The 26116-nt window shown below is 35.5% G+C and overlaps 2 protein-coding genes and 1 long non-coding RNA gene across 9 annotated transcripts in view; 1 reads left to right on the forward strand and 2 right to left on the reverse strand.

The window, feature by feature from the left end:
• Positions 1 to 828: 828 nt before the first annotated feature.
• The window catches only part of fyco1a (FYVE and coiled-coil domain autophagy adaptor 1a), a 97494-nt gene continuing 72206 nt past the window's right edge, over positions 829 to 26116 (forward strand). For 2 of the 5 annotated variants that reach the window (XR_015523891.1, XM_087307634.1), the window contains exons 1-2: positions 18741 to 18835; positions 25429 to 25538. Coding sequence is in view for 4 of the 5 variants with exons in the window: in XM_087307634.1 (XP_087163760.1) it covers positions 25478 to 25538 (61 nt within the window). In the remaining variant the exon portion in view is untranslated. Of the gene's footprint in view, positions 1006 to 6941; positions 7040 to 18740; positions 18836 to 25428; positions 25539 to 26116 lie in introns of those variants that run through there. The other 3 variants (XM_087307637.1, XM_087307636.1, XM_087307635.1) reach the window with 3 other exon arrangements.
• Positions 5179 to 6463, reverse strand: xcr1a.1 (chemokine (C motif) receptor 1a, duplicate 1; the record flags this gene model as incomplete). Its single annotated transcript, NM_001386469.1, is given in 1 exon segment — positions 5179 to 6463. A coding segment is annotated over 1 exon segment (993 nt). The 3' UTR covers positions 5179 to 5402.
• LOC108181437 (uncharacterized) lies at positions 9009 to 13877 on the reverse strand. 3 transcript variants are annotated; one of them, XR_015524058.1, is made up of 5 exons: positions 13808 to 13877; positions 12855 to 12951; positions 11612 to 11695; positions 10973 to 11065; positions 9009 to 9699 (listed from the first exon to the last, which is right to left on the reverse strand). It is a non-coding gene; the product is annotated as an uncharacterized LOC108181437 (long non-coding RNA). The 3 variants fall into 3 exon arrangements; XR_015524057.1 differs by having other exon boundaries at positions 11556 to 11695; XR_015524059.1 differs by lacking the exons at positions 12855 to 12951; positions 13808 to 13877 and having other exon boundaries at positions 10973 to 11062; positions 11556 to 11693.

The raw sequence follows: 26116 nt of genomic DNA on the forward strand, positions 1-26116 counted from the left end.
GCAACATGATTGATCTAGGACTGTTTTCTGTGTTTATTTGTCGAGTTTGCATCCTCCTCAAACCTCAGACTTTTGATCTTTTCATCTCGCGTGCAGAGGAGACTGAAGTGGTGTTTTGATCTTTAGATTTTACAGTAACTATTCTACTTAAGCGATTTTGATGAGAAATGGGGCATGCAAAAAGTGCAACTGAAAAGCCAAGCCCATGGAAGGGTTTTGTTTTGTTTAGTTTTTTTGATTCTGCATGGAAAAATTAGTCTTTTCGTCTCAGTTCATCAATCATTGCACAATTCTGAATGTCTGAAATCAGAATTGTGCAGTGGTGGAAAGAGTACTGAACCATTACTTGCTTAAAAATGTTGTGAACATAGAGTAAAAGTCTTTTGTGAATATTACTTAAAGTACGAGTAAAAAGTAGACTTTTCAAAAGTACTCAAGAGTCGTGAGTAGAGAGTATTACGCTGTAAAAAGCTGATGTGTTACATGTAATTTGTGTAAAGACTAAAAAACCGGGCTAAACAAGATTTTTAAATTGAATTCATCTGGCGTCACTGAATTTTTTATTTCTTTTTTGTTGCATAATTGTTTGTTTCATAGCAGTTTTAATATCCCATAAGTTATTTCAATGTTTTGATTACAGTCAAGTGAGCTTGTAGCTAAACAATCTTACCTTTCATTCCACTTTGAAGGTCTTCAAAAAATTCCCACAGCAACTCATTGAAGGTTTCACAAGTTTACAGAAAAATAACAGATTACATCCACGCTAAAACACGACAATATGTAAACATCCAGTCGTTAGTCATTGCAGCCGTTAGACCTCCTGTTACCATGGTGAGACGCACGCACCATAATAACACGTTCACGTACATTATTCGCGTCAGGTTTTAGTGCTGTTGATGTGAAATGTGTTTGTTTACATGTAGAAATCAGCTGTAGCTACACTTCACTTCGAGGCTGTGGAAGATGGAGGTCGCAATTAACAACAGTGACAACATGGTGGATGTGGTACGTTTTTCATATAGTTTTTAACCAAACGTATGTACAGTAATGTCAATATTCTGATGCAGCTGGGTGTTTGAGTGTTCATCAATGAGATTAGACAAAACATTTGCTATTTATGTCTCCAAATGTAGGCTACACGTACTCATACATGTGTATTGATGAAAAAAGTGCCATGTGTATTTATCTAACAGCAAATTTGTTTATAAAAATGTAAACTTTAATTAAAACTACATGAAACACTTGCCCTATACCTTCGCCTACAGCCCTAAACTAAAGTTACATTTATCCAAAAATGTTTTGCTTTGCTTGTCACATCTTAAAACATATTTTTTATGATAAAGAACGTATAATTACATTTACATTAAGTCATTTAGCAGACGCTTTTATTCAAAGCAAATGAGGACAAGGAAGCAATTTACACAACCATGAGAGCAACAATGGATAAGTGCTGTTGGCAAGTTTCAGGTGTGTAAAGTCTAAGAAGGAAAGCATTAGTCATTTTTTTATTTGAGTACAGTTAGTGGTAAATACAGAGAGGCAATTGCAGATTAGGAAGTCAAGTGGAGACTAAATAGTTGAGTTTTTAATCGTTTCTTGAAAACAGCGAGTGACTCTGCCGTTCTGATGCAGTTAGGGCACAGGTGTCAAACTCCGTTCCAAAAGGGCTGCAGCTCTGCACAGTTTAGGTCCAACTCTAATTAAACACACCTGATCAAACTAATTGAGTCCTTCAGGCTTGTTTGAAACCTACAGGTAAGTGTGTTGGAGCAGGGTTGGAACTAAACTGTGCAGGGCTTCGGCCCTCCAGGAATTGAGTTTGACACCCCTGAGTTAGGGAGTTCATTCCACCAATTGGGCAGATTAATATAATAATAATGATAATGTAATCTAATACTTTAGATAAAATAGACATTTTAAACAAGCAAATGCACATGTGGGTAAACTGGCTTTAAAGAGATAGTTCTTATCATCCAAACTTAAAAATAAGGTATATGCCAAGCTAGTGTTTTTCCCATACTGATAATCTTCCGGTGACCTGTTATTGTGATTTTTTTTTTTCCATTTTATACGGTTCCTTTTACAGCATTGATGTTGTAATGTCATTAAAATACATTCAGTTAAACAGACTTTGGCGTTCATTTAGTTGCTCAAATGTAAAACGAGACAAAAAGCCGTTTACTCGCACGTGCCTGTCAGAATCGGCAGGATAGCGCTGAAGCTCCATTGAAAATACTGGGGTAAAATAAAAGCTCATATTATAAAGACATGGTGGGGGAAAATGTAATTTAATGCAGTGCTTCTTGTACAATCTGAGACCCACTTTATATCGGATATTAATCAGCCAGTGGAGATTGCAGATTTTTAAAGAAAACAGACCTTAAATGCGCCAATTTTGACCGGAAGCGCTTAACCCAGGTTACTAACAAATTCAAAGTCCCATTAGCATGCTTCGGCATATACCCTATTGTTGAACAAAACAGAAAAGAAGATATTTTGAAAAATGGTAGCCATTGACATATATCAGGGGGATAAAACTATAAAAAACATACCAGTTTTCTTTTGTGTTCAACAGAACTAAGAGATTTAAACAGGAACAAGTGGAGGGTGACTTAATGATGACAAAAAAGTTTAATTTGTATAAATATATGTACATATTAATCATTAGAGAACAGTCACATGCTCTCAAATTGCCAATAAAAATGTTTGTTTTGACTTTATTTTTGCCAGTAGTAAAGACATCACAAGCAACTTGTAGATTTGAAGAGACAACAAGAATTGTTTTGTGTTTTGCCAAAATTTTCTCAAAAATAATGTGCAATGTGAATGTTTTAACGGCTTATGAGGATGTAAAGCTAATTGTGAATGTAAAGCCTGTTGCATGTTTTGGGTATGGCACTGTAATTCTTTTCTAACTTTAGGTTTGCCCGTTTATGCATCTCTTTATTCCACTCATAAATGTGACAAATGTTCAGAATGAAACCAGCTGGCGGTATTTTTAACATGTTGAAATTGGAAATTGTTGAAATTTTATTTATTATGCAATACATGTATACAACACAGGCAGTGACACACATACACACATATAAGTCATAAAGTCATTTAAAAGTAAATAAATAGACAAAGGCTTTAATGCTATTTAATGACAAAACAAACTAAAACTGAACACATTTTTATGACCTTAAAATGAGAACTTCAACTACAAAAAGGAATAACCTTTTTTTACAAGCTCTTTAAAACATGATTTTGCAACGTTACCTGTAAACGATTTTTGCAACTGTGGAATATTTCATTACTTTAAATCATGCATATTAAACAGTTGTTGTAAAATGAGCAAAAATGCTGTGCAAAGTGTCAAAAGAAAGCCAATAATCATCTTGATGTCAACACAACATCAAAAAAAGCGTAAATAAAGATGTAAAAATGCAAAGCGAGTTGTTGTCACCTTGATGTGAAAACGACTAGATTAAAAAGTAACCCTGGCGTCAAAATAACATGCCAAAAATTAATGACAGCACAGTCCTGTAATCACCCAGCAGGCACAGGACGTCAACATGATGTCGTATTAACTTTGTACCACTTTGTACTTTATGCACAAAACTGGATTATCGAATAAAAGCCGTGTGAATAAAGCAGCGTTTCCATCCTGCGAGTCAAAGTAAACAAAATCGTCACTTCCTGATTAACTGGCGCAAAATATCCACAGTAAAAACTGAATTTGCTGGAGTAGGAGGAGCTGCGTCAATCTTTTCTTCATCTAATAAATGACTTGCTGACACACATCCTGCCACACAGTAAACGTGCGGTGGCGTTTGAAGGTGTCAGACACTGAACACAGACGCTCTGAATTCTGGAGGTCATTAATAACATAAGAATACTATTAATTAAACTTTAAGACATTTTAGAATGGCCAAAACAACAGTTCAGTTTTACTGGTGCGTGCATTTTGCTCAGCCCGATGATTTGTCTATGCACACACATTTTTATCACATGATCTCTTATAGCAAAATCACATGACCTTTTTTAATGCGCATGCTGTAGATTGTGCGCAAGTGTTTCCATTGTATTTTGTGCGCATCTTTTCTTATCGAATAAAAAGTTTATCCTACTCAGTTATGCGCATAAGTTTTTTATGCGCATTTTCAAAATTTGTGCGCATCTTGGCATTTCCATCAACCCCTTTTTTATGAGCATATGTAAATGCGCATAAAAATAGGTGGATGGAAACATAGCTAATGTGATGTTGGATTTTGGTCACTTACCAACGCAACCTAAAATCAACCAAATATCAACGTCTAATGATGTTACAGCTTGGCGTTGTGTGGTCGTTACCATTATGACGTCTATTAGACGTTGGATTTTGATTGCCATACCTGACGAATAAATGTCAGTATTTGACGTCAATATGACTTTGTGTTAACATGTTGCCTCCTTTGGATTTTGATCATTTACCGATGCAACCTAAAAGCAACCAAATATCAACGTCTCTAATGTTGTGAATTTTATGATGTTTTGACATCAAAATAGTTTACATGCATGGTGGTGATACACAATTCTATGTAAATTTGTAATTTAAACTTTCAGATGAATAACTCTTTTCAAACATTGTAATACTATTTTTGTCATTATTTTATATCAAAAGGGCATCATTGTGTGTCCAGCCTGATCTTACGAGGAAATTTAATTATTTAACGTTTTATCAGCTGCGGGGATAATTAGTATGAATTCGTACAAGTTCAGTCGTACAAAAAAGTACGATTTCAAAAAGGAGGCGTGGCATCCAACCCCACGCCTTACCCCAATCATCATTGGGGGAAGAGCAAATCGTACTAAAATGTACGAAATAGAACGTACGAATTCATACGAGTTAGCCACTGAATCAAAAAGTTATGAATTGCCGTGAGATTGCATTGGATGTCAAATGGACGTAAAGGTTTTGACATCAAAACAATTAGCTTTTTTGACAATTTTGCAACGTTTTGACATTAAAGTGCCAGCTGGAGAGAAATAAAACTAACAATCCAGCCTGATCTCACGAGAAAACGTAAGTATTTTATGTTTTGCCAGTTTAGTGGCTAATTCGTAGGAGTTCGGTCATACGAAATTGTATGATTTTAAAAAGGAGGCAAGGCACCTAACCCCACCCATAAACCCAACCATCATTGGGGGAAGAGCAAATCGTACTAAAATGTACGAATTAGATTGTATGAATTCATATGAATTAGCCACTAAATGAGAAAGTTACGAATTGCCCTGAGATTGTGTTGAACAATCAGGTAGTAATATGAAAAAAATGCTACATTTGCTACACCAAAATTTCCAGCCGGGTTGAATCTCTACAGTATGTACATTCTGAAGAACTCACAGTTGGTTGAATTCGGTTAAAGTGCTCGAGTTTTCTCTCAGTACATTGAACCTTGTGACTGATTTTTTGCCATTCTGCCCTGACTGGAATCGAGTTTTTTTTTTTTCAAGATCTTCTCCAGAATCATATACAGGTGATTCCTAAACTTTACGCCAACAAACACGTAAAACACTGGATTCAGACAGCAGTGTGAGAAAGCTAGCAAACGGCAAAGGTAATATGCGTAGTCGACTCTTTTACTTACTTCACAGATGTTGAATGGAGGGATATTCTGATCGGTCAAAGATCTCAGGAACATAGCAATGTTATATGGAGCCCAACCGATGAAAAACACCAGAGCGATGGAGAAAATTAATCGAACGGTCTTGTGTCTTTTACTGGTGCGTGCATTTGTTATAGTCTGAAGCATTCGGCAATAGCAGAAACCCATAATTAGAAATGCAGCGAAGAAAAAAGCGTTCTGGAAATAAGCAATGCCTGATTTGATCTTAATACTTTCATATTCACAGTATGTGTTGTTCAGATCTTTCATGACTTTGCTCTGAAGTGCACCAACCAGCGCAGCCGTTCCACTCATCATCCAAATGATAATGGGAGCGACTGAAAAACATCTGCATTTCTCCCAGTCGGACAGAGGATGAACCACTGCCATGTAGCGCTGAATGGTCATGAGAGTCAAGAACAACACGCTGCTGTAAAAGCCCACGTAGAACAGAAACTTGACCGCTTTACAGCCAATCTCTCCAAACGTCCAACCATGGATGAAGTATGAAGCCCAGAATGGAAGACCAAACGTGAACAGCAGATCTGACAGAGCTAAATTAAGGATAAACACATTGGTCAGGAATTTCAGACTTTCGTAAAGTGCCAGGATGATCAAGACCAGGATGTTCCCAATGCAGCTCATCACAACCACTATAGAGAAAAACAGCGGAATAATAATGGATCCAAATTTGACCACGTCGTCTTTGCGGCACAACTGGTCCTCGTAGTAATCATCATAGTCATATGTTGTGTTGTTCAGAGTCATTTTGTTCTGCAGTCACAGACTGACCCAGGTCAGGTTAGCCCAGATCTTTTTACTCTTTATAGATGTTTACTGTGGAGAATTGAATCAAACTTAAATGCAGTGTTTTTGAGTGAACTATTCCTTTAAGACAAAATGAGAAAGTTATAACGCTATTAAACAGCAAAATTAATCAAGGAGATAAAATACTAAATAAGGCATGACATTTTGTTCTTACCTGTTGATCTTGCTGTGTCTCTTCTCTAATTAAATGTATCAATACAAATCTGACGGAAAATATATAAAAACTTCTCCCCTAAAAAGTTTTTAGCTGCCTTAAGCTGAGCAAGTTGCAAGTGAACATTTAAAAAAGAGCCTAGTTCCTTTTATTGATTTTACTTCTCGTTTTGTTTCTTCTAAATACCACCCATAAGCCCTACACCAATTTTTATTATTTACTGATGTAATTGGACATTGATGCTATGGACTGAACCGAAACAATTAAGAACAATTGAGCACATCTGGGACATCATATCTCGCTCCATCCACTAATGCCACTTTGCACCACAGACTGTCCAGGAGATGACGGAAGCTTTAGTCCAGGTCTGGGAGGAGATCTCTCAGGAGACCATTCGCTACCTCATCTGAAGCATTCCCAAGCATTGTAGGTAGGACATATATATATATAGGGCACATGTACAGTAGGCCACACACACTAAGCATCATTTTGACTTGTTTTAAGGACATTACATCAACTTGAGTCAGCCTGTATTTTATTTATTTTTTCTTCAATTTTGAGTGTGACTACAAATACAGACCTCCATGGGTTAATAAATTTGATTCCTATTGATAATTTTGTTGTTTTGAACATTGTTGTCAGCACATTCAACTATGTAAAGAACAAAGTATTTAATAAGAATATTTCATTCACATAGGTCTAGGATTTATTTGTTAGGAGTTATTTTAGTGTTCTCTTTATTTTTTGAGCCCTATATACAAAGTTCCTTTAGGGCAAGTCATTACACCCGGCGGCCATCTTTGAAACGCCTCTTGGGCAGTATGCCTGGGCATTCTGTCTGAATAGGGAAACATCAAATTCTCCAAAACTGGTTGCCAAGCTTGCCATTCAATTTTATATTAGGAATCATCAATGAAATTAAACAACAACTGCCTATTTAGTTTCATTTCTAAATGTTTGTATCACAAAAAATCTGCTCTGATTGGCTCCTGTACTAGAAGGCGGGCTTTATTTGCCATATAGCGACCGATGACTGGCTCCTGAACTAGTAGGTGGGGCTTCATCAAGTGTGTCTTACGTCTCCTTTTGAGTGAAGGTCCTATCTGGACTGGCTGCAGTACAAGTCATAAAGCCTGCCTCCTCTGTGTTAATGAACAAGACTTGAGCCGAGGGGTGTCCAAACTCAGTCCTGGAGGGCCGGTGTCCTGCAAAGTTTAGTTCCAACCCCAATCAGACACACCTGGGCTAATCAAGGGCTGTTTTCAGTTCCAAGAACGCAGAGAACGGACTTGTGTTCTTGTGGAAACCGGTCTTGCCAGGTGTCCTCGGAAGAACGAACTCAGGAGACCGCGAGGGCAGAGAACGCGTCCTTTGAGAATTGAGATGCTGCGTTCTTTCTGATGGTCACATGACCTTCACGTGTTTTAAATGGTAAATTGTGTAAACATTACAGTCTTCATACAACGATTTATTGTTTTTCCCCTTTTCAAAATATATATTTTGCATAAAAACTATATATATTATATATTATAAATATACTCTGCACAATACAAATAAAACAGATTTTAATACGACTTTCAGCAAACAAACACCCTTAATGTGTTTATTTCTATATTAAGATGTCCATGGTAATGTTTACTTTGACCATTTCATTTAGAGAAACTTTATTTACTCTTGAGGTAAATAAATTATATCTCTGAACTTTTATAATAAATCTAGATAAAACGCTGCACCTCCCACCTCCAGTCGCAATGACTTTTGGGACTTCCAGAGCGAGTTCGGTGCTCAAGTCTGCATCAATGCATCCTCGATATCAAGATCGCATCCGGGAAGTTTCACGCGTCCTCCGTACTTGCGGTCTCGGGTATTGGAACTGAACTTTGGCTACTAATGATGACGCAAGACCGCTGAAGAACGCATATTGAGAAACAGCCAAGCTCTTACTAACCCAGATAGCAAATTACATCTGGCCCAGATATGGCCCACATCCCCCATTTTCTTCTGGCCCACATACCGCGCGGAATGACGGCGATGACTCAACCTGATTGTGGCTGACATAAGGATTCAAAAGTCAGCCACAACTGAACCAGATCTGGGCCATATCTCAGAAAAAGCATGGTCCATATCTGGGCCAGATGTGGCCCATACATTTTCTCAGATCTGGCCCAGCTGCGGCCCATGCACATTCTCAAATCTGGCCCAGCTGCGGCCCATGCACTTTCTCAGATATGGCCCACATGCAGCCCATGCAGTTTCTCAGATCTGGCCCAGACGCGGCCCATATAATTTCACAGATCTGGCCCAGATCTGTTTCAGTTGCGGCTGACTTTTGGGTTAGATGTGGCTCACATCTACATTTGGTAGCTATATAAATCACATTAAAAGGAATGCTTAGTTTAAATTGCTTTATTTAAAAAAAAATGCTTTAAAGGAAGCATATAAATTGATAAATACAAATATATAATTTATATAAATCATATAAATAGATGCATACAAAAAAAAAAACAACAACAGATGGATCAATGCAATACAAATAAATATATGAATTAGATAAATAAATGCATACAGAATTATCACAAATTAAATGCAAATAAATATATATAAAAGTTAAAATTAGGTAAGTGGATATACAGAATAAGAAGAACATACAAACACAAATGTATATACAAATTAGATAAATAGATACAGAATAAACACAGAAAATATATATATATATTTTTTTATAAAATGCATATTAATTAAATTAACAAATATTTTATAGCCATATAGCCAGAACCAATAATTAAAAAGATATATAAAGGGCAATCCAAATACAAGATCAGAGGCGAGGCAGGGGTCAAATAAACAAATGATAATTACAGAAACAAGATAAACAAGTATGAGTAGACAGAACAAACACAGAAATCACATATTTAACAAAAACATATTACTTATATAATTACAACTAAATATTTATTAGCATTCACCCAGAACCAAAAAAAATAAATAATTAAATTAAATAAACTGAAAATCCAACAGGGCAGTCCAAGAGTGAGGTCAGGGTCGAGCAAGGGTCAAAGCCAAAAAAAAAACAGTCCAATGCAAAACATCCTGAAAATAGGAGGACAACAATTAAAAGGTGCTGTTTGCAGAGTACATACAGGCACAACTCGATTAGACTTTTAAGCACTTTTTTAAGCACCTATTTTTATTTTTAAGACTGACAAGCAACGTATTGAACACCTGAAATGTATTCTCAGCAATACATAAAAACATTCCCTAGAACCTACCTATCGATTTATAAAAATAAAAAAATAATATTAATATAATATTTCATAGTATTAAACCTATTTTAAATGTGCTTGTGAAATTATTGTTTTTTATGTTTTCGTAGATGGAAAGAGAACTGAAAATTAAATTACATTAAATTAAAGGACTAGAAATACTATTACATTGCTAAAATAAAACAAATTTTAGTAAATAATACTAATACAGAGTAAAAGTACATGGTACTATTTTAATTAGTTACATTTGAAAAAAAAATCGGATTTTCATTACAGACCTTTTTTAAAGTGTAAACTTGTTTGAATGGGTTAATTGTTTAATTACAAGACTACATAAAAAGAAATTTGCACTAAAATAGGAAGTTTATTTCAAGGAAATATATTTTCAAGCTTAGGAAGGTTTTTTGTATATGATGAAAAGATGTAAAAAATTTAAAATGTAGCCTTTTATTTACACATTTTACACGGTTTTTCTTGTTTGCTCATTCTGTGTCTGCCTTTACAATCTGGCAAATTTGTTGCTTAAATAACTTTTATAGTACTTGGATTTTTTTTTTTAACATAATTATAAACAAATGACTTTACAAAAAAATATATTTAAAAAATAATAAAACAAATGACTTCATTTCATTTGAGGTATTTGAAATATTTTTTTACATTTTCTACATTTTTCGAAGCAGTGTTTTAAGAGCCTTGTTTATTTTGATAAATGTAATAACAGATTGTTTTGATCTGTAATGCCTGTACAATTTAGTGACGCTTTAAGACAGACTATGTATAAATCATACAAATACCTCATTCAAAAACGTTTCCAGCATACCAACCCCGTGACGTCAGACACAGCAATATTACAAAATGGGGGTGCCTTTGTGCAAAAAGCTTTAGTAAAACATGCCCTTTTCATCAAAATTGTTACATTTATCAAGTTTGGTTATTATATTTTTATTAAATCGGAAAGCAATTTACGAAATAATGTAAACTTGATTGACTGCATCACTTCTACTACAAGACACTGGGAAGAATTTTTGCTAGGAAGATCTGACACTCAAAGTTTACTCCATCAATTCATAGTCTGAAATCTTGGTAATTAGTGAAAGTACCTTTGAACTGACCGCAGATCTTGATGTGGTCTTTCTTGATCTGGTCTTCTCCACTTTCGATCCTTCCCTGGGTTCATCTTTACAAGGAACCTGCTGAATGGAAAAAAATACTTGATAAAGTGATAAAAACCTGGACTATATCATGCTCTAAAATGTTTGAAATAAAAGCAGCGTAACAGGACAAGCTAGTGGTGAAGGTTTGCTAGAAAAATCTGTGAGAGAGGATGTTGTGTGTGAGTCAGACTGAGACAGACTGTTGTATGAATGTGTGTTTTTGAGTGTGTGTTAGTTTGAGGATTTTGCTATTTTAAATATTAGGGTCCAACAGAGTAATTTGGTTAGTTAAGTTGTTTAAAATTATTTTCATTGATTAAATACTTGCCCATATATAGATGTAAAGAATAACCAAAAGAAATAATGCATTAAAATGTCAATATATTTTATATTCAATCTGCAAATCATTTGTTGTGAAATTTGAATGACTTCCATTCAGTATATGAATAAAATTAAATTAGAATAAGAATAAAACAATAGAACTCTATAAAAAAAATACTTCCTATCAAAATAAAGCAGGTGCTTTTACCTTAAGAAACTTTATTAGTATGGTTCCCTGTTTCCAGTTAGTTCAACTTCAGATACCTCCATAATCTGTACTCTGGTGCTTCATTTGGTTCTTGACTTAAAAGTAACTGGTGTCGCATTCCAGGTCCATCACAATCTGAGCTAGAAGGACAATATGATAAAAGACAAGACAAATATGAATACACATAACATACAGAATAAAACATTTAAAGATATAGTTTACTATTCTGCCACCATTTATTCATCCTCTACTTGTTTCAAATCAATTTAAATCTGTTAAACACTAAAGCAGATATTTTGAAGAATGGTAGAAACCTGTAACTATTGATATACATAGTAGGAAAAACTGGGTTTGTGTTCATTCATTTTCTTTTCAGCTTTATCCCTTTATTAATCTGGGGTCACCACAGTGGAATGAACAGCCAACTTATCCAGCATATGTTTTACGCAGCAGATACTCTTCCAGCTGCAACACATCACTGGGAAAAACCCATACACTCTCATTTACACACATTCACTAAGGACAATTTAGCTTACCCAATTCACCTGTACCGCATGTCTTTCGGGGGAAACCGGAGCACCCGGAGGAAACCCACGCCAACACGGGGAGAACATACAAACTTCACACAGAAATGCCAACTGACCCAGCCGAGGCTCGAACCAGAAACATTTTTGCTGGGAGGCAACAGAGCTATGCACTGTTCCACCGCACCGCCTGAGTTTATGTTTAACAGAACAAAAAAAATATTTTGAAACAAGTGGAGGATAAAAATGTCATTATTTTTGGGTGAACTATCCCTTTAAAATTCAAGTGTCAAGCATTCTTCTTAAAAACGTATGTATCACTACAGGAAAAATAAATCAAGTACCTCTTGTGAACAAGCAAAATCATTATGCCATTGTTTTCAATGGTTTTCTTTTACATTTTTCACTGTGAAATTCTAACTTAAACATGCGATAAAAGGTCAATTAATCTACTTTTGACATAAAATAAAAAGTTAAGATAAAAATAAAAGTTACGTCAACAGACTCTGTTTTTCCAGCTCACCAATACTTTCAAATTTTAAATTTTTCAGAAAACAATTCAATAAATTACCTTGTGGAAACATTTAGACTTTCTTTCAAATTAGATTTTTTTTAATAATAGATTTTTTAAATAAGCTATGACCTCACACAGTGATAAAATAGCAGCAATAAATCTTGATATATTTTAATAATAAATAAAACATAAAATATATTATTTCAGTACCCAACAACCAGTCTGACATATACAAGTTACAAAATATGTACAATATTGTACCTGGTGTGCTTGATGATGAAGTCAAACAATTAGTAATGAACGGATGTAAGAGTTGTCCATTCCTTCAGCTTGCATCCTTGCATGATTCCTTTCTTTTCTGTAACAAATTAATACAATACAATCAATTTATAAAAATATTATTTTTACTTGCCACAAAACCATTTGTTTGGACTTGATACATATGTACAAGATTAATGGTGCAAATCAGTTTCCAGGCTGTTTTGATGTAATATAAAACATAAGATATGGATTTTAAGCTCATTTAACACAATTTATTTTATTTTTTAACAAGGTTTAATATTTCATAACACACTTAGCCTTCTTTTTTAGCGAGTTAATTTCCTACATAAGTCATTTAACACATCATGTTTCAACTGTGGATTTTTTTTCAAACGTTTTGGCTTTAAATTTTTTTTAATGCAGACCAGTCTCAACAGTGGCCAGCATGAACCACATAACGTTACTCTGCAAACTTTTGCTGAAACTTGATAAAACACACATTAACAAGCAAATCAAGATCATTAGGATTAACGGTAACTTACCAAAAAGAGACTGTTCGTTCAGTGTTTGAGCTAAAACCAGTACAAAAGCAGAACCCGGCACCAATTACAACTGTATAAAACGGACAGCATATGATACATTAATTCAAGCTCCTGTTTCGACGCTGTTCTTCATATAACACGTCTTATTGATCATTTAATTGGGAATGACGAGCGAATAAAAGGACAAATGTAACTTAAATGAATTTGTTAAAACCCCGAGCACAATCAACTTAACGTAACAGATTAACGTTACTGAACTGACGGCTGCCATCATTCTTAGCCGTTATTAGCCATATTATCCACATATAAGTTACAGTTTTATCAATATTCAAAACAGGGGCTTTTCTAACAAATTAAAACATTACCTGACGACAAATATCTCACAAATATGATTTTAAAATAATAACTTACCCGATATAAAGAAGAAGATGAAATGGCGGACTTGACGGACTCACTTCCTCGTTTGAAAAAAATAACCGTCATTCACGAGGCTCCGCCCACTCCACCGTAACGCAAGGATGAAGCGAAACACATATTCGCCACCAGGGGGCAGTTTTATGATTATGTTTTTAAATAAATAAATAAATAAATAAATATATATATATATATATATATATATATATATATATATATATATATATATATATATATATATATATATATATATATATATATAAATAAATATATATTAGGGTAAGGGTAATTAGGCAAGTTATATTATAACAATGATTTGTTCTGAAACTGTCAAAAAATATATAGCTTAAAGGGGTTAATAATTTTGACCTTAAAACACTTTTAAAAAAAATTAAAAACTGCTTTTATTTTAGTCGAAGACTTTCTCCAGAAGAAAAGATATTATCAGACACACTGTGAACATGTCCTTGCTCTATTATGTAACATGCTGTAATTCTAGAATATTTACTGTTAATTTTAATATTCAGTAGCTTGTTATATAAAAACTACAACACTTTAAGATATATTTACAATTAACTAATTGCTAATTAACATGCTTATTAATAGCATATTGTCTATAAAATTTGTTGACGCTGTTACAGGTGCACACACACAGAACCAGGATAGACTTTTGGGCCTTTCTATGTGGAGTTTGCATGTTGTTTCTGTTGGTTTCCTCCAGTTTCTTCCATAGTTCAAAAATTTGCAGTATAAGTGAATTTTGGATAAACTAAATTGGCTGTAGTTTGTGAATAAGATAATGTGTGGTGTTTCCCAGCACTGAGGATTGTACCCTCAGGGCTGTGTTGCAGAAGCATTAGTATCTGATTGCAGACTTGCAAATGCAAGCTGAGACACACAGTTTGACATGCAATGTCAGAAATAATGCACTCAAATAGAGCTAGTGACATCAAAGTGAGGGGTCGGGTTAGGAGCGGGGTTAGGTGTGCGCATTAAAATTGGTCAGATTTATTTTTATTATTTTTTGTGTTCTGTGGAATAAGTAAATAAAACTTTGTTTTGTTTACAAAGATCAGCTTATTTACGAACACATTCATGTTATTCACATTCTACTGCTCAGTTATCTGACATTTTTTTCTATATAGTTATTTTATTCATAAACAAAACATTTATGTCTATTTAATATTCAAATTAAATAAAAAAGAACAATGTTGTATGTGGCATTTAATCAAACAAAATCTTTATAAAAATGTAGAATTGCAAAAAATAACACCAAGATAACAGCACTTTAATTCAGCATTATTAGATTATGAATTCATTTGTAAAATTGTTCATTAAAAAGTAGTACTAATAGCAAATTAAATCCACCCAGTAGGTGGCGGTAGGACACTGTCTTAATTCATTTAAATGGAGAAACTGAACAAAACATTAATGGATCAAAACATAATAAATGATGAAACCCATTGCATTTATAGACGTTTATAGACATACCAGGTAATATGAAAAAAAAATTATGAATTTTACTCATGCTGGAACATTTACATATAACAGATAATATAAATTTATATTCATAGCAGCCGTAAAGTAAAAATAAATCCATTATTGAGAAAATAAACTGAATTAATACGTGATAAGGTCACAAACATATACTTTCCCGGATAAGCAATAGCTTATTCCTATTCTTAATAACCTAAAGAATCATTTTTAATCTCAGAAAGTCTTATTTAGAACATGCAATGTTATTATTTTCAGAGAAGGTGTAGCGCTCTCACCGCCTGATAATGGACAATAATGTTAATAAAACACAGGAAACACAGAACTGCTGCTGCTTCACATCAGAGTCTGTGTATTGTTTAAGCAGCAAGTCTCTCACACTCATTAGCAGTCCACAGGCAGAAGTAGCCAATCGGAAAAATGTAAATCCTTGCATCACATTACATTAATTTACAATATTTATTTTCTATTTTCTACTTCATAAAACGAAAGTGTACAAACTTAGAAAGACAAATTAACTTTGATTTTCAATTTCTAATAATTTGTAACCACTTCAAAGGCTCCCGTTCATTTATAGTTAAACCGGAACTAAAAATACACAACTCGCACTACACCCGCTGTGTCACACACGGGCCACATCTGGGCCACATATGGCAGGCCACAACTCACATTACACCCAGTGTGTCACACACGGGCCACATCTGGCAGGCCACAACTCACACTACACCCGGTGTGTCACACACGGGCCATATCTGGCCCACATACGGTAGGCCACAACTCACACTACACCCGGGGTGTCACAGACGGGCCACATCTGGCCCACATACGGCAGGCCACAACTCACACTACACCTGGGGTGACACATATGGGCCACATCTGGCCCACATACAGCAGGCCACAACTCACACTACACCCCAGGGTGTCACACACGGGCCACATCTGGCCCACATACAGCAGGCCAGAACTCACATTACACCCGGGGTGTCACACACGGGCCACATCTGGCCCACATACAGCAGGCCAGAACTCACACTACACACGGGGTGTCACACACGGGCCACATCTGGCCCACATACGGCAGGCCACAACTCACACTACACCCGGTGTGTCACACACGGGCCACATCTGGCCCACATACAGCAGGCCACAACTCACACTACACCCGGGGTGTCACACACGGGCCACATCTGGCCCACATACAGCAGGCCACAACTCACACTACACCCGGGGTGTCACACACGGGCCACATCTGGCCCACATGCAGCAGGCCACAACTCACACTACACCCGGGGTGTCACACACGGGCCACATCTGGCCCACATACAGCAGGCCACAACTCACACTACACCTGGTGTGACACATATGGGCCAGATGTGGCCCATATGTCTCCTGCCATTGCCAGAAGTGAGCCATATGTGCCTTAGTTGGCCCAGATGTGGCCCAGAACTGTATGCTATCTGGGAAGCTTCTAGAAACATCCTTGCAGGTGTGTTGAAGCAAGTTGGAGTTAAAATCTGCAGGACACCGGCCCTCCAAGAACGAGACCCCCAAATAAAAAAAAGCCCAAATAAAAAAAAAAATTAATCACACTTGCAATGAAATGTCCCGAAAGATGATTTTGGTCAATTAAGGCACTGGTTGTCACGCTGATATAGGTGCAGATGTATTTTTTTTTTAAAGAGTATGTTTTTAGCTAATCATTTAATGCTATAAAAACAGGGCACGCGTGTCATCGTAATGGACAGCTTTGATTGACAGCTTGTCAAAGCAGCCGTCGGAGCTTCAGGAAGAGATAAAAGTGTTATTATTGGATTTTTGTGTTCTTTTATCATGATAAAAAGAGTTCAGCAGTAAATTATATTTTCTGACATGAAGGAAGGCCAAGATTGGCTAATCGGGAGGACCGGGAGAATTACCGGTCGGCCAGTCCGTTTTTTGACCGCGAGAGCCGGTATCCCTAGCTGCTAGGGACTATTTTATTTATTTTTTTTATCTATTTAATCCTAGCCTCACTCTTTTTATTCATTATTTTGCCGCAGCTCTGCTCTTTTTATTTATTTTCTCGCAGCCCCGTGAGCAAAATGCAGTCTGCAGGTTAATGATGGCGTAACCATGATTCAACCCCAAACAGCGGCACCTTAGTGGATATAAGAGTTCAAATAATTAATATGAATGAATATTACACCTGCTCAATGAAAACCAGACGATTCACTACATTAATAAATCTGACATAACTTGATCAGAAATCTAAAAAGGGGAGAAAAAGATTAAGCCCGTCAGCACGTTACGTCACACCGCCGCCGACATGAGCTCGAACCTCACATAAATAATAATTTACATTTTTTGTTTTAGTTTTTTGTGTTAAGACGTTACTGTTTAGGTTACTTATGTAGGTGTACATTTTTTTTTTTGCGTGACCACCGTTACAAAGGACTGGATATCTATAAAGAATTTTGCACAGAATATTTATTCAGATATTGCAGGAAAGAACATTGTGATGTTTTAAAGAATAGAGTTGGAGATTTAGCTAGCCTTTAATCTTCTCATATTTATGAAAAACATTTGAAGTTCTAAAGCAGCTGTTTCCTTGAACAAGACGTGGTGGTATCATTAGAAACTGAATTGGAAATGACCTTATTTTAATATAGTCAGTCGTGAACTGAGGTGGGCTTGAAACTCCAGCACTGAAAAGCAGTCCTACTCCGGCCCTACATACAGGATGTGGTGGAACACTGTTTATTCTGTAAGGTCAGGGCTGTATCTGGCTTTATTAGTTTGCTGATACACGCCTAACCTAGCCATAACGGGGAAATCCAGGTGATCGCTATCTAGCAGTAATTCTCTTTAGGTCTGAAAGTTAGGAAGACAAAACTAATGTTGTCCACATTGATCTCCTGTAATGTTATTTGAACTTTATTTAAAGGATGTCTCTGACATTTTGAGTTTCGGCATGTTACTGAGTTAATCTACTGAATTTGCAGTTATACAATATTAATGTTCTAGGAGCAGAATCTTCTATAACAAATAAAGCTGTAAATGTTATATATTATTTATATACATCATTTACTTTTGGCTTTTTATTTTGAACTCCTAATAAACCTTACAATGAATGTTAATTCCTCTTTGCCAGATATTAAGGCTTTGAATAAAACAAATAAAAACGGAGGCAAAAAATGATAAACAATATAGAAACGATGTTGCAGCAGCTGATAGACGTCAGTTGATGTATTATTACTGCGATGTTTATTGTACAAATTAACAAGGATTAATTTTAGAATTTAGATAGAAGTGGTGCAAGTATTTTATATATTTATTTATTTATTTATTTTTAGCTTTTCTAAAGGTGTATTGTAAGCGTGGCCCAGAGTCAGACTCCTAACCAGCAGATGGCGACAATGCGCTTAGAAGTTATATGCCAACCGCCAATAACACTCCTGAGAAGAAGAAGGCGAAGACTTCAATGGCGGAGATGTCTGTCAATCAAAAAGTAGGTCGTGCCGTGATGTAAAGGACAATAACAACAAAGCACAAGTATGTTCGTTTCTTTTAACACTTTCAAGACATTTATCACACATTTAACCAACTTGCAGCATTATTATATGCATACTAACTCCAGTCTGAAAAGTGTATTCGGAATAAATATGACATGTCAGAGGAGCCTAACGTTTCTCATGGCTGGCTGTTGACGCTTGTGAGGGAGTGAGTTGTTGGTTGAACTTTTATATTGTTAAACTTGTGTTCGTTATTTTAACAATTTAAGCTCATATGACAACATAAACACGCTATTTTGAAATATTCGTTCGTTTCTATGAACACAAGCTATAAAGTGTAAGTCAAAGAAGTGAGTGAAAGGACGCTGATGTTTGTTTACATTTCATAAGCACTTGTTTATAGCGTTATTGTGTAATTAGACAGTACAGAAATATGCTTATTATCGTTAAATAAATACTATTGTTATATATACATGTATATAAAACAGTGTGTCTGTTCAACTCTGGTTACATATGTCTTTTGTGATCAATTTGTAACTTGATATACTGTATGATCAGATATTTTCATAAACAAATAATACATGCTGAAAGTAAATGTTATTTAAAGAATATACAACAACAAGTGAAACCTAAATAAACTGCATAGTAGCTTAAAGTGTAAGAGAGACATTTAGCTTTTAGGGTTATATATTAGGCATTGGGCTTTATAAAATTCTGATGGTGACCTTGGATAAAAATATCAGTTTCACGTTATTGTGATTACTGCTCTAAAATACATTCTTTTAAAATGTCTGAGTAAAAAAAAACTAAAAGTTTTTACCTTTTGAACACAATATAAACATTGAAAATATTTTGGAACAGTAAACATGTCAGGCTGATTGAATTATTGACTTCTGCTGTCTTCATTTGTTTCAAACACAGATTTTTTACAATGTAAAATAGCATCTTTGGATTTTTTATTTTTTTTTTGCTGGAGATACTGATGTTCTACAAAACAAAAAACGTAACAAAAAATCATACACACCTTAGGAAGGGTATAGCATGACGATTTTAAAACCTTGACTTTTCCAGACCTTGGAAACGGTTATTGTCCCATGCCTGTTATATATGAGCATTTCCATAGAAATGTCCGGCCGACATAACCAAACATTCGTGAGCGATTACATAGTGGAAAACCTTCTCTCCTTTAGCCGTTTCATACTGCGGGTTCTGTGTGCATGAACTGTCAACACTCACATGCTCTGCAGACCTACAGAGACCTGCAACTTTTTGTGTCCGACCACGGTTTCTAAATAGACATGTACTGGTTTTGCTGTTGTTTTCAAAGCTGTCGTTAATTTTATTCGCACAGCCGTGAGAGCGAACGAGACGTAAAACAATTAATTCTTTAATGTAAAAAACTCTAACTTTTACTAAATATTTTGGGGGACGAAATCACATCTAAATTGGCTGCAGAATATTTGTACATTTTTAGAAATGGGTCATTAACTCATTTGTCTTAATGTACACATTTTATTCTTGTAATTGTTATAATTTGTAGAGATACTGTCTGTTCTTATTCCTTTTTTTCCCCTTTCCTTTGCTGTGTATGTTATTCATTTGATGTTGTCCATATATTACATATTTTACACATCTAAAATGCTTTAGCAATACTGCACAAAATGCCATGCCATTAATGCAACCTCAACTTGAATGAGAGATAGAGACAAGCAGATTGACCTGTCAGTGTGTGCACATGGCTCCTGAATAGCATAAAAGAGAAAAAGTGGGTTTTTGACATTTATTTCAACAGTTTTTTTATTTTATCTTATTGAAAAGAAAAAGATTAAATCAAATAATAATAAAAATAGTGATACAATTCAAATTATGTTTTGTTTGTTGCATATAGTTATCTATTTACATATGTGCATGCATGCACGTACACACACACACAGTTGAAGTCAGAATTATTAGCCCTACTGAATTATTTGCCTCTCTGTTTATTTTTCTCTATATTCTGTTTTAATAATTAATAATTCTGACTTCAACTGTGTGTATATATACATATCTCCTGTCTACCAGCTATTAAAATAGATTGGAGAAGTGGGTTGACATGTCTTAAGTTGGTTTTTAGCTTGAAATGTGCCATTTTAGTATTTCCTTTGTAGTGAGAACTGCCTTTTTTCTGCCACTGCTGATTGATGCCTCTCTGTATTTCAGCTTTCATAACATTTTTAGTCATGCAACGAGATTGTTAATGTTGCACATTCCTAAATGTGAATTAGAAAATAGCTATTTCGGCAAAAATAGTTATGCATAGTATATTGAATACTGAGATTCCTAATCCTCTCTGACTCTCAGTTTGAGGGATCCAAGTGACCACGAAACTGGCTTGTCAAGTCATTTTTATTTCTGTAGCACTTATTACAATATAGATGCCAAAAAAAAAAAAAAAACATAAAAAAAAATGTATGTATAATGTGTGTGTGTGTGTGTGTGTGTGTGTGTGTGTGTGTGTGTGTGTGTGTGTGTGTGTGTGTGTGTGTGTGTGTGTGTGTGTGTGTGTGTGTGCGCGTGTGTGCGCGCGTGCAAACGCACATTGTTAGTCCTAAATTTAACAAATAAATCAGTGTACAAAGTCAATCCATGTACAAGTAACTGTTTGTTTTGATAATCTTTAATCAACCAATCTACTATTTTACTACTATTGCAGATTTTTTTACGTTGTGATAATATTGATGCTGAAATGAAATATTTTGCAGCCCTATTTCAGATATAATGGAACAAATGCATCATATCAGCTCGGCAGCCGAGTAATCTACTATTTTACTACTAACCAATTTACTTCCACTCTGGAATGGCAGTCCTTCTCTTATGATGTCAGTTTGACATTGCAAAATATGATTAGCCATGCATTTCTAATAACTGATTTATTTCATCTTTGCCATGAAGACAGTACGTAATATTTAATTAGATATATTTTTAAGATCCTAGTATTCAGCTTAAAGTGACTTTTAAAGGCTTAACTAGGTTAGTTTGGCAAATTATTGTATAACGATGGTTTGTTCCGTAGACAATCAAATAATATATTGCTTAAATGGACTATTAACCTTAAAATGTTTATACTGTTAGCAAGACATACAAAATATCATATATTCAACCTGTCTGTCTATTTTCTCCTCAATTTCTGAAGCACTAAGGATTGTGGTTGTCAGTTTGCTGGTGTTTGGGCCATTACTTATTGCCAAGATAATTATTTGGACATGCTGTGAGAGTTAGAGAAAGAACACAGAGCATGTGACAGAAGAGAGAGAATTCCTTTTTCTGCTCATTTTTTCCCAGCATATCAATTACTAAGAAACAGAATATACACGTTGCTCTTTCTTTGTAGAATGTGTTGGTCATAAAGAAAAAAATAGCTGCTGTGTCTGTGCTTTTATAATTATAGGATTATCAGTAAACTCAGAGAACTTTCCACTGCATCAGCATTTTTATCACACCCTAATTTGTGCACTTAAGTAAACCAGCCCTATAATGTTCAATCAAGCATGAGAATGAACACTGCTTTGCTTGTTTATTTGGATCCTCTATAAGCTAGGTCCAACAAGTAAAACATGTATTAATTCACAGCCATAAAATGCTTTCTTTTCTGAAGTGTGCATGGCAAACCACCCATGGAAACCCTCTTCTCTCTATATGCACTGGACACTTTACCTATAGAGAGGGTTCTATACATATAGAAAGTGTATATAGAGAGAAGAGTGTTTCTACAGGTGAGTGGGCATGACAAACCACCTGTAGAAACACTATTCTCTCTATAAGCACCAGACATTTTACCTATAGAGAGTGCATATAGAGAGAAGAGTGTTTCTACAGGTGAGTGGGCATGACAAACCACCTGTAGAAACACTATTCTCTCTATAAGCACCAGACGTTTTACCTGTAGAGAGTGCATATAGAGAGAAGAGTGTTTCTACAGGTGAGTGGGCTTGACAAACCACCTGTAGAAACACCATTCTCTCTATATGCACCGGACACTATCTATAGAGAGTGCACTTTTCATATAGAGTTCATAAAAACAGAGAAAAGTGTTTCTGCAGGTGAGTGGACCTGAAAAACCACCCGTAAAAAACACTCTTCTGTCTATATGCATCGTCACTTTACCCACAGAGAGTGCATATAGACAGAAGAGTGTTTCTACAGGTGAGTTGGCTTGACAAACCACCTGTAGAAACACCATTCTCTCTATATGCACCGGACACTATCTATAGAGAGTGCACTTTTCATATAGAGTTCATAAAAACAGAGAAAAGTGTTTCTGCAGGTGAGTGGACCTGAAAAACCACCCGTAAAAAACACTCTTCTGTCTGTATGCATCGTCACTTTACCCACAGAGAGTGCATATAGACAGAAGAGTGTTTCTACAGGTGAGTGGGCTTGACCAACCACCTGTAGAAATGCTCTTCTCTCTATATGCACCGGACACTTTACCTATAGAGAGTGCACTTTTCATGTAGGGTCCATATAAACAGTAAATTGTTTCTACAGGTGAGAGGGCCTGATAAACCACCTGTAGAAACACTCTTCTCTCTATATGCATTGTCACTTTACCCATAAAGAGTGCACTTTACATATAGAGAGTGCATATAGACAGAAGAGTGTTTTTACTGGTGAGTGGGCTTGACAAACCATCTGTAGAAACACATTTCTCTCCATATGCACCAGACACTTTACTTAAACTCCATTGTACAAGGACTTAATAAGAAAAACAATTTTTACCTGTAAATGTACCACATTTTATGTACTTGTTTTCTTCAACCTTAAGTGTCTCTTTTACACAAAATCTTGCACAATATTTTTCTGTCTAATGTAAGAGAACATTTATAGTCTGTCTTATGTTATGTATTTATAGTATATGTACAGTTAGTAGTTAGTGTAGTTAGTATAGTTATATTTCTCAAGAATGATAATTATAGGTTTAAAATAGCACTTATGTCCAGTGTTGTTAATGTTTATTCATGTAGCATCATGCTCCTTCGAGACGCAACATTTCGTTCCACTGTATGTCTTATATGACTTGTTTTAAGAAGAAAAACACACTTAATTTAGATATTTATCTTAACATTTCTGAAAACACAACTCTATTTAGTACTTGTCTAAAAAAAGGCTTCTTGATTTAAGAACTTTTCAGATGTTTGGACCAGGTCTGGGCCGTTAAACGATATAATATCGAATTATGATAAAATTTATGTCGATAACAATGATGAGCTTTTTTACTTTATATTGATCTAAGAGCCAATCACACAGCAGAAATGTACAACAATGGGAATTTAGAAGGATGTTGATATTAGAGATGCATTGAATTTTCAGCCACCAAAAGTTATCGGCCTCTGAAAATAGGTAATGCTATTTAATCAACCCTATAATTTGTGGCTTCAGTCATTGTTAGGAGACTTTTTTTAATCTGGAACAATTAATGAATTATGTTGAAATATGTATCATAATTGTTCAATTTGGAAAAATAATTCATTGAGATTGCGTTTTTGCCCAGCCCTATTTGGACTAAAAACAAAACTCTTTTTGCATTGAAATTTAACAGTTTACTGCATACATTGCCAAAAATAATATTTTAAACCCCATTTTGCTAATTAAAAATGATGTAATATCTGATGCCAACTCAATAGTACACTATAAAACCCAAAAAATTAAGGTAACTCAAACCGTTTGAGGAAACTGATTGCAACAAACCATTCATTCATTCATTTCCCTGTCGGCTTAGTCTCTTTATTAATCCGGGGTCGCCACAGCGGAATGAACCGCCAACTTATCCAGCAAGTTTTTACGCAGCGGATGCCCTTCCAGCCGCAACCCATCTCTGGGAAATATCCACACACGCATTCACACACATACTCATACACTATAGACAATTTAGCCTACCCAATTCACCTGTACCGCATGTCTTTGAACTGTGGGGGAAACCGGAGCACCCGGAGGAAACCCACGCGAAGGCAGGGAGAACATGCAAACTCCACACAGAAACACCAACTGAGCGGAGGTTTGAACCAGCGACCTTCTTGCTGTGAGGCGACAGCACTACCTACTGCGCCACTGCCTCGCCTGCAACAAACCATTTAAGTTCAATAACTAAACCTAAAAAGTACTGTAAACTTAATCCATTTGAGTAAATGAAGCAATTTGAGCTCAGTAAAACCCAATAAATAAAGAGAACTCAAACCAATCGAGTACTGTAAAGCCCAATAAGTAAAGGCAACTCAAACCATTTGAGGAAACCGATTGCTACAAACTATTAAATTATTGGTTAGTTAAAAACCTAATCTATATGAGTACTGTGAACTTACTCCATTTAAGTTGAAGTAATGAAGTATTTAATTAACTCATCACCTTCAACGCTGAGTTCAAAACTCTTTTCAAACGAGTAGAATTAACTTTCAGTACACTTTGAGTTAACTACACTCATTTCATTTGATAAAGTTGGGTTGGGCTGCAGTGATGCTTTGACTTGCAAACGCCTGCTAAAATCACTGGTGTGATTCTTATACTAACATGAATTAATCACTAACATTAAGCTTTTTTTGTAACTTAATATAGTGTGTACGTCAATCATTTGTCATCTTTTGTCCTTCTTTTTCTCAGAAGTCTACCGATGACCTCTTGACACCTCCAGCAGGAAGCTAGTCAGACCATGGCCACTGGTGCTGCAGTCGGGGACAGTCAGATCCAGAGGATTATCAGAGATCTGCGCGGTATGGATATGTGTGTGTGTGCGCCGTCATGACCCAGGCAGAGTCATTGTTTAGAGAGTGACAAAGAGACGTCCATGCTGGAGCACGTGCAGTTGCGATTCACAGGGGTTTTAACTTTAAACATGGGGGAAAGAGAAACGCAAAACGAAAGAGAGCTGCGCATCAGAGTTCATCACTCATATGTGCCATTTCGGTTCCTGAAGTGGATTAAAGGCGGGTGGAGGAAATATGACCAAACATGGTTAAAGATGGATTTTTTGTCAGGCCTTGAAAAAGGACTATAAAGCTGGGGCTTTGTTGGTATTTAGTTTAGCAAAAATGCTTTTTTACTTGGAGTTTTTGTCATGTTCTCCTTAAAATATCTAAAAATTCTTAAAACAAGAAGCATTTTCTAGTCATGTAAAAAATAATGTTTGGTTTTTAGATATAATAGTTAAAAGTTAAGTGAGTTTTTCCCTTAAAACAAGTTTAATAATCTGCTAATAGAGTAAGGAAAGTACTTTGTTTTCAGTTTGAAGTACATTTATTTTGCTTACGCCAAATGAACTTGTATTAAGGAAAGACTCTCTTAATTTTAA

This window comes from Danio rerio, chromosome 23 (assembly GCF_052040795.2).
Source record: "Danio rerio strain M-AB ecotype USA chromosome 23, GRCz13ab, whole genome shotgun sequence".
Taxonomy (NCBI): domain Eukaryota; kingdom Metazoa; phylum Chordata; class Actinopteri; order Cypriniformes; family Danionidae; genus Danio; species Danio rerio.